This window comes from Theropithecus gelada, chromosome 3, assembly GCF_003255815.1.
Source record: "Theropithecus gelada isolate Dixy chromosome 3, Tgel_1.0, whole genome shotgun sequence".
In the NCBI taxonomy this organism is placed as follows: Eukaryota; Metazoa; Chordata; class Mammalia; order Primates; family Cercopithecidae; genus Theropithecus; species Theropithecus gelada.
This window is the reverse complement of record NC_037670.1, coordinates 129431402-129448410: the sequence shown is the minus strand read 5'-3', so window position 1 is coordinate 129448410 and position 17009 is coordinate 129431402. Positions and strand designations below refer to the sequence as shown.

Sequence of the window (17009 nt, the reverse complement as noted above, 5' to 3'; positions counted from 1 at the left end):
ATACAACAGCCTAGAACAGTTGTTCTAGGAGGAATATACATTTGTATTAGGCATAATACGGTTTTATCAGATTCTTAGCGGCTTGTTGATAAAGAATGCACAAAAACTAAATGAGAACCACTGGTTATGCTAAACATTCTAACTAGTTCTCTAACTTTAGTTGAATGTCCTGTCTTTTCCTTTCTGTAGTCCATGTGAAATCTTCATGGAAAATGACAAGCAGTGGATCACATATATGTTTATAGCAGATACAGGAGCTGGCTATCTGGAAATTGGCAGACAGAACTGCCCAAAGGCAGAGAAAAGGTGGATATAAGATCTGCAAAAAGTCATAAACTTTTTAGGTGAAAACTGATTTACTGACTTGCTTCTTCCCATACCTGGACCACACATAACTAGTTACCAGGATAAAGTAAGGAAACTTTACACTGGAGTAGAGAACTTCAGTTTCTATCCGTAGTTCAGATTATTTCCTAAATTCTCCTTTTTTCTCCCCCTTTTAAATAAGTTGAATGAAATTTTGGTGGAAGACCATATTTGAGAATATATACTTCATCAAGGAATCAAATAAGATTCTGCAGTTCACACAAAAGCTTCTGTATGCATATTTCTGTAGTAGGCACATTTCAAGCCAGTGAAGAATTTAAACTGCTTAGAAGGACAGACTTTTTAAGAAGAATATTTATATTTCACACACTAGTTACCTTTATTCTGTTTGAAACTATCAGGATAGATGATGTAAAACTGTTTCTTCTCAAATGTTTCTTTACTATAAATACCATACATAGAATTTTGTTGGACAAATCGAGGATGGCAAACTTGGCACCTATATTCTTCTAAAATTTCAAGCTGATTAGGATTGAGCCCTAAATGAGCTGTGTTAATGTACCATTGTTAGCTAATTTTCAAAAGGAAGTAGAAATTCAAAGTGTGAAAACATGACTGAAGGAGGTCACTCAGTCATTTTAGTGTTTACTTTCTCTGATGCACAGAATTTGTATCCTGTGCCAAATTATGTCAGGTAATTAGATGATGGAAAATGTGTTGATAAACAGTATCATTATTATTGGATGTACTTACTGAATCCTCCTCAGAGGTAGAAGACAAAGGCTGGAAAATTTTAATTTTTCCAAGATTATAACTAGTATTTTATGTTTTAGCAATAAAAACGTTCACTTAAGAGGCCATTTTCATTTCACTGAGAGATCTAGGAATAATGCCTTTTTTCTTTAGTTTTGTACACCCAAGACAAGTTTTCCTGTTTTGGGCAAACTACCATATTTTCAAACAGTTGTTGCACACTGTATTCAAGAACTACTGTAATGCATTAGTGGTCTGGATTCATTTTGTATGATGCCACATCCTTAATTGACCCAGCACGATCATTTCAGTAGTTTCCTGTGGCTCCTGCAAAAATGCAAACAGAAGTCACCGCAGGAACAACCCCTTGCTGCCTCCTGTTGCTGAGGTAGTAGTTGCTGAAGAAAATTGAAGGCTCCTTACAAACTATATCTGAAAACTAGAACTTCTATAGAAACACACAGACCCCGATCTTAGAAGTTGTACAGGACAATTTGGTAAAACTGACATAATTGTGATTTATTAACATGAATTAAAATGCCCAACCAGTGCTTCAATGTGACAGTATATTTAAAATAAAAAAGAAATTAAAGGTCATATACTGTACTACTTTCACAGAGATCACACAGTTTTGCAAAAGACTTGTCATATGTACAATGCTATATATCAAATGAGAAAAGCTGTAAGCAATTATATACGCAAAAGAAATGCAGTATTTACAGTTTGTCAGGAGACACTAGAAATCATCTATACATTAAATTACATTTTGCTTGCAAATAACTGGTAAAACAAAAATGAGCCATGTCCACACCAAAATATAAAAATCTGTATTGCATTTTTATACCTAAGATGCATTCACAGAACTGCTGCTGACAGGAAAGGGGAGAAAAGAAAATCCTCATAGTGCCATTACTTAGTTGAGTACTTAATGTGTATGTATAAAATAATAGAACATTCACTAAATGAATTTAACTGCAACAATAAAATTTAAAGATCATACAGCATCAAATCAGTATCAGATCTGCCAGAAAAAACAGCTGGAATGTTCACTTACAAAATAAAGATACCTAATACTGGCTTAACAGCACATTTTTTAAAGGAATTTCAAAAAGCAAAAATGAGAAAAATACAATGAAAGAGCACTGGTGTTTTTTATACAAAGATTCATGTACAAGCTTTAAAAAGTACCTTAACAGGTACATATGAAATATACAGTTTATCTTACAGAACATTTAAAAAAATGTTTTTGGAGTCCATTTTAATGCCACCCTGACCCATGGTAATTGTTTTGAAATGTTGGTGGCACCTGTGCTCTGTGAATTGGAATCTGTCCAGGCACTGGAGATGCCTGCTGAGGTCCTTGAACCCCATGTGGCAGGGCCACAGAGCCAGGATGAGGACAGAACCCTGAAGCAGTAGGTGTTGGAATACTGTTTGGTCCTTGGGGCTGGAGATGAGGACCTGTGACAGGTAATGGACAATGTGGCCCTGTTCCAGAAGGCTGGTGCTGGGGTCCCGGTCCCAAAGTGGTATGATGTGTAGCTTGTGAGGGATACGGTGGTACAGCTGGATGAGCACTCGAAGGAAAAAGTGGAGGTCCTTGATGAGGTGGGTGGTGTAAGGCTTGAGCTGATGTGGTATGATGCCCAGAAGCCAAAACACTGGAAGGTGGCGGCGGAGGGGGTGGTGGGGGTGCTGAATTTACAACATGCTGGTGTTGTGCTTGTAGACCTTGGAGTCCTGTGGAAGGATGGGGTGGCGGATGGTGATGAGGGGCAGGACCGGGAGGGGGTGGGGGTGGGGGTAAGTGGTGTCCAGCAGTTTGAGAATGAATATGCGACCCAGGGGTGACCGCATGAACAGGCCCTACTACATGTGCTACAGAGTGTTGCTGATGGGAATTCGGCTGTTGTACAAGGTGCGGTCCTGGAGCAGGCGGTGGTGGAGGAGGAGGGGGGACTACAGCAGCAGCAGTTTGATGGTGAATGGTAGGGTTCTGAGAGGGCAAAAAATGCCCTGGAGTCACATGATGTCCTGGAACTGTTTGCTGGCTTGTGGTGCCAGGAAGTGCTTGATTTGGTCCTGATGTAAACACAGTTTGTTGAGAAAGACTACCTTTGAGCTGATTATAATTCTGAAAGTTTGCAGAGGGCTGCTGGTTTTGATAGTAAGACGAAGAAGAAGGAGGTGGAGGAGGTGGAGGGGGTGGTGCCGTGCTGTTCAGACTTTGTTGGTTAAACTGACTGTATGTTGCTGCAGATTGTCCTGAGGGTGTCTGTGTAAATAATGTTCCAGAAGTTGCCTGCTGAGTATTGGCTTGAAGGTTCTGTGCTGCTGGATAAAAGTTTCTCTGAGGCTCTCGCTGAGGTGTTCCAACTTGAGGTGACTGTGAATGATGAGGCCTGTAGGGAGATCCTAACTGCTGTGAAGGAGGCTTTGGTGAAAGATAACCATGCTGCACAGGTGTGTGAGGCGTGGATGACTTTGGAGGATTTTCTAGGTGAGGTGATGGAGGACAGTGCAACTTTGTTGGTGCAGAAGGCAGCTTTTGTGAAAGTTGCTCAGATGAATTACGAACGTGTGTCTGAGGAGGATGATTCTTTGAAAGTGCTTGGCTGTTATTTGACAGCTGTTTCTGTTGGAGCTCTGTTTTTAGGTGAACACCGTTTTCAGCTTCGGATGCAGTAACTGTGGAGTCCCATTGGGGATCTGGTTTTGTGAATATTTTCCCATGTGCTTGAGCAGGAATTACAGATCCAGGTGAACCAGGCTATGAAGAAAAAACAAATTACATACATTTAAGGAACATTTTGTGTACCTTGAGGTTTATTCTCCTTGGTATTTAATACTACCTAAATATTAATTTTAATGAGGGGCAGGAAATAACATCCTGGATATGTCAGTTATGGAGGCTTGGGATATTAAAAAGCCAGTATTTTTCAGTTGTTTCAAACAGTTCTGAGAGTGAGCTTAAAGTGAATTCTCTGGGTTAATTTTTATTGAAGACAAGTTGAGGAAATAATTTTCTTTAACTTTACTCTGCCTTTTTACCCCTAAGCAATGAAACCTGTTTTTGAGCCTTACTCTGAAAGAACTTCAATAGCAAGTTTCAATTTTATAATTGAAATTTCTATACCCAACCTAAGGATAAATTGATTTGGGTAAATAAACTTGCTCCCTCAAACCATTTTGATTTTTAATACCTTTTCATTTTCCTTATACACTGTTCAGATATAAATAAACCAATATAAGACTGTTTAAATGTCTATCATCAAAGAAAGATAAATCTCAGATTCCTTGTCTTTAGTTTCCAATGATATACATGCCATGCTACATTATTACATCTTGATGATCCAGGATGAAGATGTCATTCCTTTTAAATGATAAAACATCCTTTTGTTTTTAGATAATTGGCTGGTTAAGAATTTCATAACAAGGCTATGAATTTCCTAGGCACCACTAGAATAGAGGTGGTGGAACATTTGAAGAAAATGTAAGCTGTTGAAGTGTGCTTAGAAAACCTGAATGTTTGGTCAGAGTTATCCATCACATGTTCAGTGAGAGAGAACAAAGAAAGTAGTAAACACAATTGAGTATGTCCGACAGGAAAAGTGTCCAGAAGTCACAAATTGATACTTGATATGGCAGAAAAACACTGCATAATTATAACCATCAGCTTTTCTGCACTCAACCTAAAGTCCTTTGGAACCCATTGAAAGGTCAATATTATTACCTTGCTGATTTTTGAAGGACTTTTACAAGTATTTTGAGAAGTATCTGGGGATGGACATTCACTTGTAGTTGTGGGTTCTGGATTTTCAGGATCAGGGTCTATAAAGCAGAAGAAACCTATAGTAAGTGTAAAATTACACAATAAACACTGTTTTAACACCACAAAGCAGCGTACATTCTACTATCCAAACCAACTTTTTATAAAGGCTCTCTTTTGTCTGATTTTAAAATGTGTTAAAGAATAACATTATCGGTCATCTGCTTACTGACCTTCCATAAGTTCACTGAAAGAAGGGACTGCGCCCTTAGCTTGCAACTGGGGAATGTGATTTGAATGAGATGAAGGTGAAGACTGAACATGACTCGGTGAACATGAGACACATGGTGATTCTCCCCCTAGAGATGAAGCACAGCAGACCCAAAGAGAACATTAGAGCTGCAAAGAACGAGGATGCAGATTGATTAACTGACTCCACTTTCTGGTGAAGGAACAAGCTCACTTACCACTATCTTTATCTTTTCGGTGATCGCTGAGAAGTAAAGCTCTCTGATAACTCCTTTCTCTGACTTGTTCCACTGAAGTTGAGGCAGTCCTTTAAAAGAAAAATCACATTATCCTCTATTAAAAGAAAGTACTGCTAGCTACATTCTTTGTACATTCTTTGTTGATTCACAGTCAACATGTACTGTCAGACCAAGGCTTTTGATCTACTGGGAAAATACTTTGGTGTTAACCTTTGAAAATAGTTAATCTTGGCAGGGCACGGTGGCTCATGCCTGTAATCCCAGCACTTTGGGAGGCCAAGGTGGGCAGATTTCGAGACCAGCCTGGCCAGCACGGTGAAACCCCGTCTCTACTAAAAATACAAAAAAAAAATTAGCCGGGCATGGTGGCGGGCGCCTGTAGTCCCAGCTACTTGGGAAGCTGAGGCAGGAGAATCGCTTGAACGCGGGAGGTGGAGCTTGCAGTGAGCTGAGATCATGCCACTGCACTCCAGCCTAGTGACAGAGTGAGACTCCATCTCAAAAAAAAAAAAAAAAAAAAAAAAAGTTCTCTTATTTTGCTGAGTGCTCCCAGAACTGAGATGATTATCCTTATTTGAAGGACTCAATTCCTTTGTCTCCAGCAATTTATTGGTGAAAAGAAGGCAAGGAGTTGAAGATAATGTATTAACATTCAGAATGTCATTTTTTTTTTGGTTACCAAAGGTACCAAAACATGCCCCTAACAAACTGCTATCAGGATTGCATGCTTTCAGGTGGAAAGGGGACCAAGGAGCAAAGTGAGTGTGGCCGCCTGCCATTTGCCATGATCCATCCTATATGCAGCTGCTCCTATTCCTTCTGAAGAAGCACTAACCCTGGTTGTTCTTTCAAGGTAACTGGTAGGGGTTATAAAGGAAGTCTGCAGAATTGTTGACTCTGATAAAAATTCTTTGGAGAGGATATTTGTGTGTAAAGAATGAATAAATTACCAAGGAATAAATACAATCAACATTTAACAACACAGGCCATACAGAGCTGGCTTAAAATCCTATTAGCAGAGAGAATCTTTTAAAATTGTGACCACAAAGCACAATCAGCTTAGCCTTGGGAGAACAACAAATAGGAAGAATACTTGAACAAAAGCTTGTTTTTTCCAGAGTAGCATTACTTCAAATGGGCTTACCATTGAACTTCTGGTTCATTCTTCTCACTGGCAGTAGCATCCTTAACAGGGCAGTTATTGCTAGTTTCTTCAGAAGTGGCATTATAAACCGTAGCTGGTGTTGGTAAAGGTAGGCTAGCAGTGTGTTCCACCTGCTCCCCATTCTCATTACTGCTGGCACAGCCATCACCATTGTTGCTCAAGCTTCCACTTGCATGGGGTGATACACTAATGAGTGGAAAGTTCTCTGTCTTAGAGCCACTTTTCCTAGCTTCACGTTGTCTCTTACGGTATTCTAATAGAGAAACCTTAAGCAAGAAAGATAAGAAAAAGCAAATCTTTTATTCTTGTTTTTTATGTCAGAATCAATGCATTCTTTTTTTGTCTAGAGAATTACTATATTTACATTAGGAAAATTATTTTAATTGATTCTGAACAAATAATTAACAATTAACAAATGCCTACTATATTCCAGGCATTGTACTTAGATGATTTACATACATTATCTCATTTATCCTCACAACAACCCTAAGAAATAGGTATATTATCATCCCCATTTTATAGATGAGGAAATTGAGTAACTCACTCACTCAAGGTCACACAGCTGGTGAGTGTTGGAGCCGGGATTCGAACCTAGGTCTTACTTGAAAGCCCGTGCTCTTTCCACTATACTACATTGCTTCCCACAAAGTTGCCAACTGGACTCTGTTATAAAAATTAAAAGCACACATCACGAAAATTCTTGGACTTGCAAAGCAATAAGCCTACTAACAAAGTGCTATAGTTTCTTTCTTTTGAAATAAGGCATTCTAATTATCTCAGTACATCTGCCAACCAAATAATGGGAAATCAGGGAACTGAATATTTAATACATAACTATTAGTAAAATAAAAACACTTACATCCATGGCCTAAATACTATAGATGTTATAGATGAGGAAAGAGGCATTTCCTCTATACACAGGTGTTTGCTCAATGTACAATAAAGGTAATAACACAAATATTCAAGTCTGTGTTTTTGGTTGGGGAGTGCCTAGTTTTAAAAAATACTCATTTGGTGAAATAAATCATCTTGAGATTTCTCTGAAACCATGTGCTTACAAGGATTTCCCATATTACTAGAATTTTTTACTTTTCTGTAAACATTTTCTAATTAAGCCAGCATTTACAAAAGGTTTAAAAATATAAAAATGTAACTTTCATAACTAAATTAAGAATGCCTTACATAATACATCTAACTACCAATTCCCCTCAGTAGTAGTATGAAAAAAAACTATTAAAAGGACTATAAATTGTTAAATTTGTAACCTTTTTCTTTTGTGGTGGATTCTGGGGTGTGCAACTCCCGTCGATCAAATTGTCATTAACAGTCCGTCCGAAACCAGATACAAGCCCATCTTCGGAAGTACAAAACACAGTTGTTTCCATAAACATGCCTCTAGTATCATCCTGCATCAGGCACTTTGACTCACTTATTCGGAAGCCTCCTCCAACCTCCAACTGATGCGAGGGTGTCAGGTCCCTCAAGTTGGAGTTCACTGAGAAGTTAACTCCTGTTCTGTCAGGGCTCTTTACCCAGGAAGAATATATTGTGCCCCGTCCAGAGTGAGTCGAGTCCAGTTGGCTGTTGGGCTCAGCCCTGTCATGTGCAGGCGCTTCCAGGGTTTTATGTAGGGCAGTTGGCTCAACCGCATCGAGTCCCAGCTGAAGGTCTGACATCGGTTCCTTTTCTCCAGGGCACTGCCTGTTGACTTCAGTCCTACTCCTAGGGCTCATATAACCAATAGTCTTTATTTCTTGCAGACCCAGTTCAGTTAAATTAGAATTTCTAAAAGGCCCCAATGTTAACATGGTTGAAGATCTGTCATATCCCTGTTTACAAATTAAAAAAAAAAAAATTATACAAATGATCACATCTTGGGACTGTTTATTTCAAAATTTACTAGTAATTTAAGCAAAACAATGTAATAGGAAAAAAACTACCAATTCACCCTTTTTAAGTTAACTTCTTACCTCTTGACTATAAGTGCGTCTCTTTATTTCTGGAGAACTTTCTGGGGAAGAAATATTCTGTATATAAAGAATTAGAATTGAAAATTTAAAAATATGTAAGTATATCCATAATAATTATAGAAACGAAAACAAAATGAAAAAATACACAGACTTTGGTTTTAGATCTTGCTTCCTATTTCCATTCCCCAAATAAGACTGCTTTAAAATCAATTTGATACATACATTCAGTCTACTGTGTATACCATTAAGATGAAAGTTATGCTCATTTTAGTAAAAATAAAAACATCTAAATTCATATAAATGAATGTTTCTGATTTTTAGTTTCTTACAGCCTGTTTCCGTATTCTCAGCACACTAGTTGTTAAAGGAGGGGAAAGAGCTCCTAAAAGAAATCCCATCCCCCCAGGTGTTGAATTTTTTTTTTCTCCATTAAAATTTCTCACCTCAAAGTGCATGGTATTTCCTGGTGTACCAGGAGTTACTGGGGTAACTGGTGAATATATGGGTTTATAACCATTTCTACAAGTTTCATCATCTGATTTTATCCGTGGAGGCGTGGCAAAAGATGGGTCCATAGGAGTAATATCGGTGTGAGTTGGTGTAGCATACGGGGAAGGAGTAGGTGTGGAGGTTTCTGAGTAAACCGAATCTAGCAACTGATAAAATCTTCGTTTTTTTAGTGGTGTAGTTAAATCTGTTGGTGAAATAATAATCTGTAAGAAATTACGCTGTTGCTATTTGTTAAAATCTGTTTATGTCACATTCTGGGAAAGATAAAATATAAACAATGGCAGTTATGACTTTTACCCCAAAACTAAATTTCAAGGTTTTTAAAAAAATGGTACTAACATGAAGCAGTGCCCCCGCTCCCTCCCCAATTAACAAGCATTACCTTGCCTGGAGGGATTATAGGCCTAGGGGTCTCAAAGTATCTTACAAGTACTGATGTTACTTTAACTGATTTGTAAGAGTCCTTGTGTGTCTGAAAAGCAGCCAGTCCAAAAGCCTTTAAAAATTCATAAACCCCAACATACATGATATTATGAACTGGTATCTTCAGCCAAAAAATACAGAGGACAGAAAAGAGGAAATCTATACAACAATGTGCTGCTCTTCTAAAGTGCGTACCAGTAACTAGAATATGCCTGTTAAAAAGCTATATATATGCCTTGCCACATTTCTCAAACTAAAACAATTCTGAAAAAAATTCTACCTGAAAGGGAACAGCTGTCATTTAATAGTAGTGGACTTTTGTTTTCACCATTGACTGCAGGACTTCTGGATCTTTCTTGACAGGGTGAATTAAATCTATGTAAAATTGCTGAATTTTCTTCTTCCAGAGCTTGTTTCAACCATCGCTGAATGAAACAGAATACATGAATGAATAGGAATCAGTTTGTACCTGTTCAGCCTGTAAATACAGAGCTGATTCCAAAAGCATTTCACTACCATGGATGGTAGTAAGGAATGAGTTGGCATTTGGCTCATTCTACATTTTTACTTCCAAAGAAAAGTTTACCTTCTTGCATGAACCAGAAATGTTTTCAGTAGGTTCTTTTCTTCTCCTTTTTTCTGAAAGGAATGGTGAAGTAAATCTAATATAATGCTTAGGAGTAGAGTATACATGGGGGCTGTAAGTGAGACCTGGTAAAGAATTGAGTTGTGTAGCTAACACTTCAGGATCTGTAGTTATGCGTAGAGGCCTTTCTGAAAGGCCATCTGAAGGTTTTCCTGTCTTCTCATTCTTCTCACTTAACCATTCATTGACCAAGTGCTAGAGAAAAGAAAAAATTTGGATCATTATATATGTAATTCCAAATTCTATTGAATATTTTAGTATCAGATTTGAAATTGGTGTATTACCTAAAATGATCAATTGGGTAATTTAAATCATTCATATATGATCAAAATATCAGTATGTCCTTTTACATTTCCTTAGTTATCTACTGTTATTCTGAAACTTTTTATCCAATTATGTTGTAGAACCAAACATATGGTTGCTTTTTAAATATTTATATTACATGAAATTTATATTACTTTTTTTTTTTGAGACAAGATCTCTTGTCATCAGGCTGGAGTGCAGTGGTGCAGTCTCAGCTTATTGAAGCCTCCGCCTCCTGGGCTCAGGTGATCCCTCCACTGCAGCCTCCCGAGTAGCTGGGACAAGGTGCTCACCACCATGCCTGGCTAATTTTTAAAATATTTTGTAGAGACAAGGTCCGCTATATTGCCCAGGCTGGTCTCAACCCCTGGTCTCAAGCAATCCTCCTGCCTCAGCCTTGCAAAGTGCTGAGTTTACAGGTGTGAGCCACCGTGTCCAGCCAAGCTTTTTAATATAGTTACAACTAGAGACATGTCAGTACCATTTTATTAAACACTAAATTTAGGTTTACTACTGCTTCTATTATAGGTATAAAATGTTCCATCTGTTAGAAAAATCTGATTTTAGGCAGTATTTTCCTACGCTAGCTGGAGATGAGGACAGTGCACAGTACTTTTTCTGAGAAAGGGTGAGTTGCCCAGGCTGGAGTACAGTGGCTTGATCATGGCTCACTGTAGCCTCAACCTCCTGGGCTCAAGTCATCCTACCACCTTAGCCTCCCAAATAGCTGGGACTACAGGTATGCACCCACCATGCCCGGCTAATTTTTTTGTTTTTAATTTTCTGTAGAGACAGGGTCTTGTTATGTTGCCCAGGCTGGTTTTGAACTCCTGGGCTCAAGTGATCCTCCCTCCTTAGCCTCCCCAAATGTTGGGATTGCAGGCATCAGCCACCACATCTGGCTCACGATACATACATATTTAAAAGTCACCATTGACAATTACTGATTTAAGGGGTTTGGAATATCTCTTAAGGTTCTTGTGCTTTGAAAATTTTCATAGTTGTTAATTCTGATTCTCTGATCTACAACATACATAATGCAGTCTTTATTGGCTGAAGTATAAATTACTACTTCATATTGTTATCTAGTTAGCAAATATTTTAATTTATAAGTACAAATTTAACTTATAGAAAATGTGGCCAGGTGTGGTGGCTCTCGCATGTAATCCAAGCACTTTGGGAGGCCAAGGCAGGTGGATCAGAAGGTCAGGAGATGGAGACTATCCTGGCCAACATGGTGAAACCCTGTTTCTACTAAAATACAAAAAAATTAGCCGAGTATGGTGGTGTGCGCCTGTAGTCCAGCTACTCTGGAGGCTGAGGCAGGAGAAGCACTTGAACCCGGGAGGCGGAGGTTGCAATGAGCAGAGATCACGCCACTGCACTCCAGCGTGGGCAACAGAGCGCGACTCCATCTCAAAAAAAGAAAAAAAGAAAATGTACAGAACTTAGCATATATAAATATGGACATGTATAGACACACACACACATATAAACACATTTTAAAAATCTACCCATCCTTAGGTAACCACTATAAACATTTTAGCATCTTTTCTGTCCCTCTATGTATACAGAACTCCATTCCTAGGACAGCACTAGAATGCAGTCTGGAGTCTGGTCATGGAGTCTGAAGCCAGACTGCCAGGAGGGTGAATCCTGGCTTCGCCATTTACACTGTGACCATGAGCAAGTTAAGTAACTTTTTTATACCTCTATCTGTAAAAGAAGGGTTGTGATAGAACCTAGTTCTATAAATAGGATTGCTGTGAAGATTAAAAGTTCAATAACATACATAAAGCTCTTAGTGTTCTAATGAATGAGGCCTTTAGGGGAAATCATGATAATTTGGTACTCTGTCAAACAGTATGTTGTTTAAAATAACAAAATCTGCAGCCAAAAGAGGCTTTTTAAGAGAATCAGATAGGATGTAGAAGCCTACATCTCAGACCAAGGATTTAAATAAATTTATAGTACCACAACTTTGTTAAAAGTTTAATAAAGGGTAGGGATTATGTCATATTTGTAATTGAGAAAGTAGTTTCACTTCTTTTAAGCCTGAGGTTTTTTTCTTTTCACTTTACAAAGTTAGAATTTTTTGTCCATTGTTACAGGCAAATATTGGGTTGCTTAAGCTATGGTGGTGCAGTAAGGAGAGCACAGACTTTGAATTAGAAACAACTGTGTTTAGATTGTCTCTAATGAAACCTGTGACTTTGGCAAGTAAATTATTTAATTTGTGCTATTAAAATACAATCCTGGGTTCATACTAGAATTTTACTAAACGTACATGTCATGGTTTAGCAGCATGCCTACAAACTGTACTGAATTAGGTAAGAACAAAGACAGAATAAATGAAATTTCAAAGTAAAGTGTGTGAGAAGTGTACATTCGTGATCTACCCCTAAACAGTGTAAGGATTACCACACTTTAATATCTCTGCCCCAATCTGCTGTACTCTAGTCAGAGTGGGAGATAAAGAGCAGCTTCATTTAGGATGTTCTGTTATTTCTGATATGAAAAAGCTCAGGTTGTTTCCCGTAATTGCTTAAGTCTGACAGTAGTGTTTTAAAGATTTTTATTAATAATTACACCTAAAACTACTCTTTCTTATAAATTTTCATAGTACATTCTGTGGAAATCAACAATTTCTTCACATTTAATTCTTATAATCTACCTATACAATGAAATTTATAAAAATATAAATAAAGGATAACACATCTAAAACCAGTTTCAGAGAAGTATATATTTTGTACATAAAGCAGACAAACTTATTTAAAGAAATCATGAATTGCAATACTAAAAAGTCCTGATAAACTGAATGTAACTTTATCTTCACAGTAATGCAAACATTTATATTAATTTTACAGTTCTGGGATTCTCATTCTTATTTTAAAAATCTGCAAGTATAAAAACTGCGTCTTATTCTGTTCATTATGAGATCTTAAAAATCCAGTTTTTAAAACACCAATATAACTAATATAAGAAACTGTTAGAAAAACAGTTCTTACGTTCATTAGAATCATACCTTCTTTGTTTTGGGGTACTTTGTAGGACATTTATTAAGTGCTGGAACTTCAGTTTCAGTAATTATTTCTGCTAGTGCAGTTTCAGTTTCTGGTTCTATTGTAAGTACAGTATTTTCAATATCATTTTGTTGTGAAGTAACTTCTATATCAGGAGAAGATGGCTGGATATCCGAACACATGCTGACAGTTCTGTGTCTCCGACGCTGCTGTCCAATGTGAGTCCTACTCCGAGAAAAACTTTTTCTCTGTTTAGTTCTATTTACTTTGGCAGGGGTTGGCTTGCTAGCATTTTCTTCTTTTGCTTGTTCCTAATTCAAAATACAACCGAATGGAGCTTTTTATATTACATATATATAAAGTTTAAATATAATAGCATTAATCTACTTCAGAAGCCAACTTTCCAGAATTTATGAATTCTGTTATAAAGAACAGAAATAATATATAGTCTTAGCTCAAACTGAAACTCCCATAGAATCTGAAAGAGGCTATTAAAAAGCTAATAGACATTATTTTAAATTCCTTATAAGTAATTAATGCAAGTATAGAAATTTTATTTGAAAGTGTTTAAGAAAATAAAACTAGACCTGAATAAGTAATACCTGAATAACTTCAGCATCACTGACAATCTGTGTATCTTTACATTCAGTTTTAACTTCAGTTTTGGCTGTGCTGATCCTTTCCAAAGCTTGTTCTCTTCTTTTCTCTCTCTTTTCAAGTCTGGCAAAAGCTTGCAAAATTGCTTCCATTTTTCTTTCTTCTCTTGTCTATGAAATATAAAATTTAAGTGACATCATAAATATCATTGCTCAAAAGTAAAATTAAGTCCAAATGTTTGTGATAAATTTAAAAAATAATTGCTATGATACTATTAGCAAACTACTTTTATTACTGGTGGATATGGGGAGAAAAAACATTTCTGTTCATTCAAGACCTTTCAGAATTCCCATCATCTTGGTAAGCCCTGTTATTACAAGTATTTCATGAAGGAAACACTTGGATGATTGAGTGTTAATGATAAGGGTAAAACAAAGCAAAAAAAGCCTCAAAAATTACCTTGTTTTACCAAACCGAAAATCTTTTCTCTTAATAATACAGAAACCAGCCTTTTAAGAAAAGATCCAAAATCCCTAAGGTAATGATATGCTGAAAAGGTAAAATTCATATGCACTTGAGTGAGTATATTATTGACATACTGCAGCAGGATGTTGCGAGGTAAAGTCTTGCATTTAAAAATTACAACTGTTATTTGGTAAGTATCTCTGTGACTCCAGGCTAGTTAACCTTTCTGAGACAGTAAGATGTGGGTAATAAAACTTGCACTTCTCTGAGTTGTTATTTGGTTCCAACAGAAAATGTGAGGTTTTCAAACAGTAGTTGGAAAATTGTAGGCATTCCGTATGTTAATTATTATTTCTACTTTAGCCTCTCGCCCTCCATTGTAATTCTTATAAGGTATTCCTCTACCTTCTGCTCTTCCTGTCTTACACTGACAATTCAAGACAGGGACTGAGAAACAGCCAAGTGTTCCTTTGAGCATCAGTTCTCTATCCAAAGAGAACATTAAGAGCAAGACCCAGAGCCTTCACCAGTGGGCCTGGCAGATGCTTCAGCTCTAAACCAGAACCAGGAACCACATCCATCAACTGTCAAGTTCTTCAAATGAAAAGAACCAGGTCCTGAGGCTCAGATCCATTTGTCTTTCCTCCTTTATTACCATCGATGTGAGGAAGAAAGATCAGAAACTCAAGGTCTGGATGCCATAGTCTTCTCAATATTGGAGCTCTAGTTCCACTAATTGCCAGCAGAGATTCAAACCTCAAGATACCTACACTTTGGAAACTACTGTTTACCCATTCCTGTATTGTTGTTGTTGTTGTTGTTACACTCAGCAAGGGAACAAAATATTATGTCAACAAAAGTAATAATACTTTTAAGTTTCTAATTTGTTACAGCAAATTGTCATATTGCAAACATGACTCTGAGGAAACAGGTCCAAAGAGGTAAGGTTCTTTGTTCATGGATTACATATCTGCATCTCACTTCTCCTAGCCTGGGATGGGCAAACACTAAAATAGCACATGCAAAAGATGGTTCTACTTGTTCACTGGAACTGAAAGTTTTACATCTGAGTTCTTTTCTTAGAAAATTCCTTATTTTGGGGCTTTTAAATTACCTTTACCCCTTTTTGTCGTGTGGTTCTCTGTAAAACTTTTTATCAGGGCTTCTCTAAAACCCTGAATTTAGAAAAGGAGAAATTTGGAGTAACTAAAAAGATCATTTTCCCAAACTGCGCTTTACCTGATGAACCTGGTTGGAGGGGAGGGATTAATTACTATGGTTATTTCTTTTCAAAAAAATTAAAATAAAGAATTTTTATTTGGGGAAAGTACATTTTTGGGGAAAGTACAATTTGGGGAAAGTACATTTTTCCAGAAGAAACAAACTTGTCTTGGCAAAAATCACGGTATGTGTAAAAGAAAAAACTACCCACAAGGCGGGCCCCCAAGGAAGATGTTTTCTGTAGTATGATTATCCTGGGTGTTCTAAGGTAAATATGAATTTATGCCAAAAGAGTCTGACATAGTCCAGTATTTTTTTGTTTTGGATAGTAGGAATAAGGGTCACAGATAAAACTATGATATAAACATTCAATTAAAAAAACTCCCCTGTAAACACTACAGCTAATTTATAGTCAGAGCAAAATCCTGTATTTAGAGATGGTTCATAATCTAGAGTTGATCAGGATCTTAAAAAATAATGTGGTCCAATACTGCTGAAGAAACCAAAGCCCATGTGTATTAAGTGACTCATTCAAAAGCAGAGCCATAATTATTATGCAGGTTTCCTGGCTCCTAATTTACTCTTCTTTCCAATTACTGCCACTACGTAAAGCAAAACCCTTCCTACATTACTACAGCTGGGTAAGAATAAAGCTGAAAGCACTAAACATTTCCTAACAGCTTTAAACCTAACTTTATCTTAAAATACACAAATATTTTGAAATATAAACATGCCTGATTTTCTACATTTATTTTAAATTTCGTAAAGGTCATATGTCATTCAGCTTTTCTAGTCACCCACAGTACATTCTTTGACACAGGCATGTATATAGTACATATTTAAAGACAAAATTTGCCACCCATTTTATAGCTGCAACTGAAAAACAAGTTTTATTCTTTGAGGTAGTTACAGCTGACTATCTAGAGATGGAGAAATTAGGAGTCCTAATTGACCCCAGCAGACTTTTCCATAGTCCCTAACACCTGTGCTATATAATCTACACTTGATAGATTTCCCATGAAATCTATACATTATTTTTATGACATGTATCTTAGTTTATGGTTTTACAAGAGTAAATACAGAGGATTGTAATTTCCTATAAGCAGTCTGCTTAGTAATATCCCCATCATAAAGCAAGACCCCCATCTCCACAAAAAAATTTAGGCTGGGCGCGGTGGCTTAAACGCCTCTAATCTCAGCACTTTGGGAGGCCGAGGCGGATGGATCATGAGGTCAAGAGATTGAGACCATCCTGGCTAATATAGTGAAACCCTGTCTACTAAAAAAACAAAAATTAGCCAGGTGTAGTGGCGTGGCGCCTGTAGTCCCAGCTACTCAGGAGTTTGGGG

The 17009-nt window shown here is 37.3% G+C and overlaps 1 protein-coding gene across 2 annotated transcripts in view; it reads right to left on the bottom strand.

Moving 5' to 3' along the window:
- Positions 1 to 1578: 1578 nt before the first annotated feature.
- The window catches only part of KMT2E (lysine methyltransferase 2E), a 99811-nt gene continuing 84380 nt past the window's right edge, over positions 1579 to 17009 (bottom strand). For both annotated transcript variants that reach the window (XM_025381144.1, XM_025381145.1), the window contains 12 exons: positions 13980 to 14144; positions 13380 to 13688; positions 9992 to 10246; positions 9686 to 9830; positions 8916 to 9166; positions 8473 to 8529; positions 7768 to 8331; positions 6482 to 6768; positions 5317 to 5405; positions 5083 to 5208; positions 4814 to 4911; positions 1579 to 3850 (listed from right to left, as the gene is read on the bottom strand). In XM_025381144.1, the coding sequence (XP_025236929.1) occupies positions 2339 to 3850; positions 4814 to 4911; positions 5083 to 5208; positions 5317 to 5405; positions 6482 to 6768; positions 7768 to 8331; positions 8473 to 8529; positions 8916 to 9166; positions 9686 to 9830; positions 9992 to 10246; positions 13380 to 13688; positions 13980 to 14144 (3858 nt within the window). In that variant the 3' untranslated portion in view covers positions 1579 to 2338. The remainder of the gene's footprint in view (positions 3851 to 4813; positions 4912 to 5082; positions 5209 to 5316; positions 5406 to 6481; positions 6769 to 7767; positions 8332 to 8472; positions 8530 to 8915; positions 9167 to 9685; positions 9831 to 9991; positions 10247 to 13379; positions 13689 to 13979; positions 14145 to 17009) is intronic.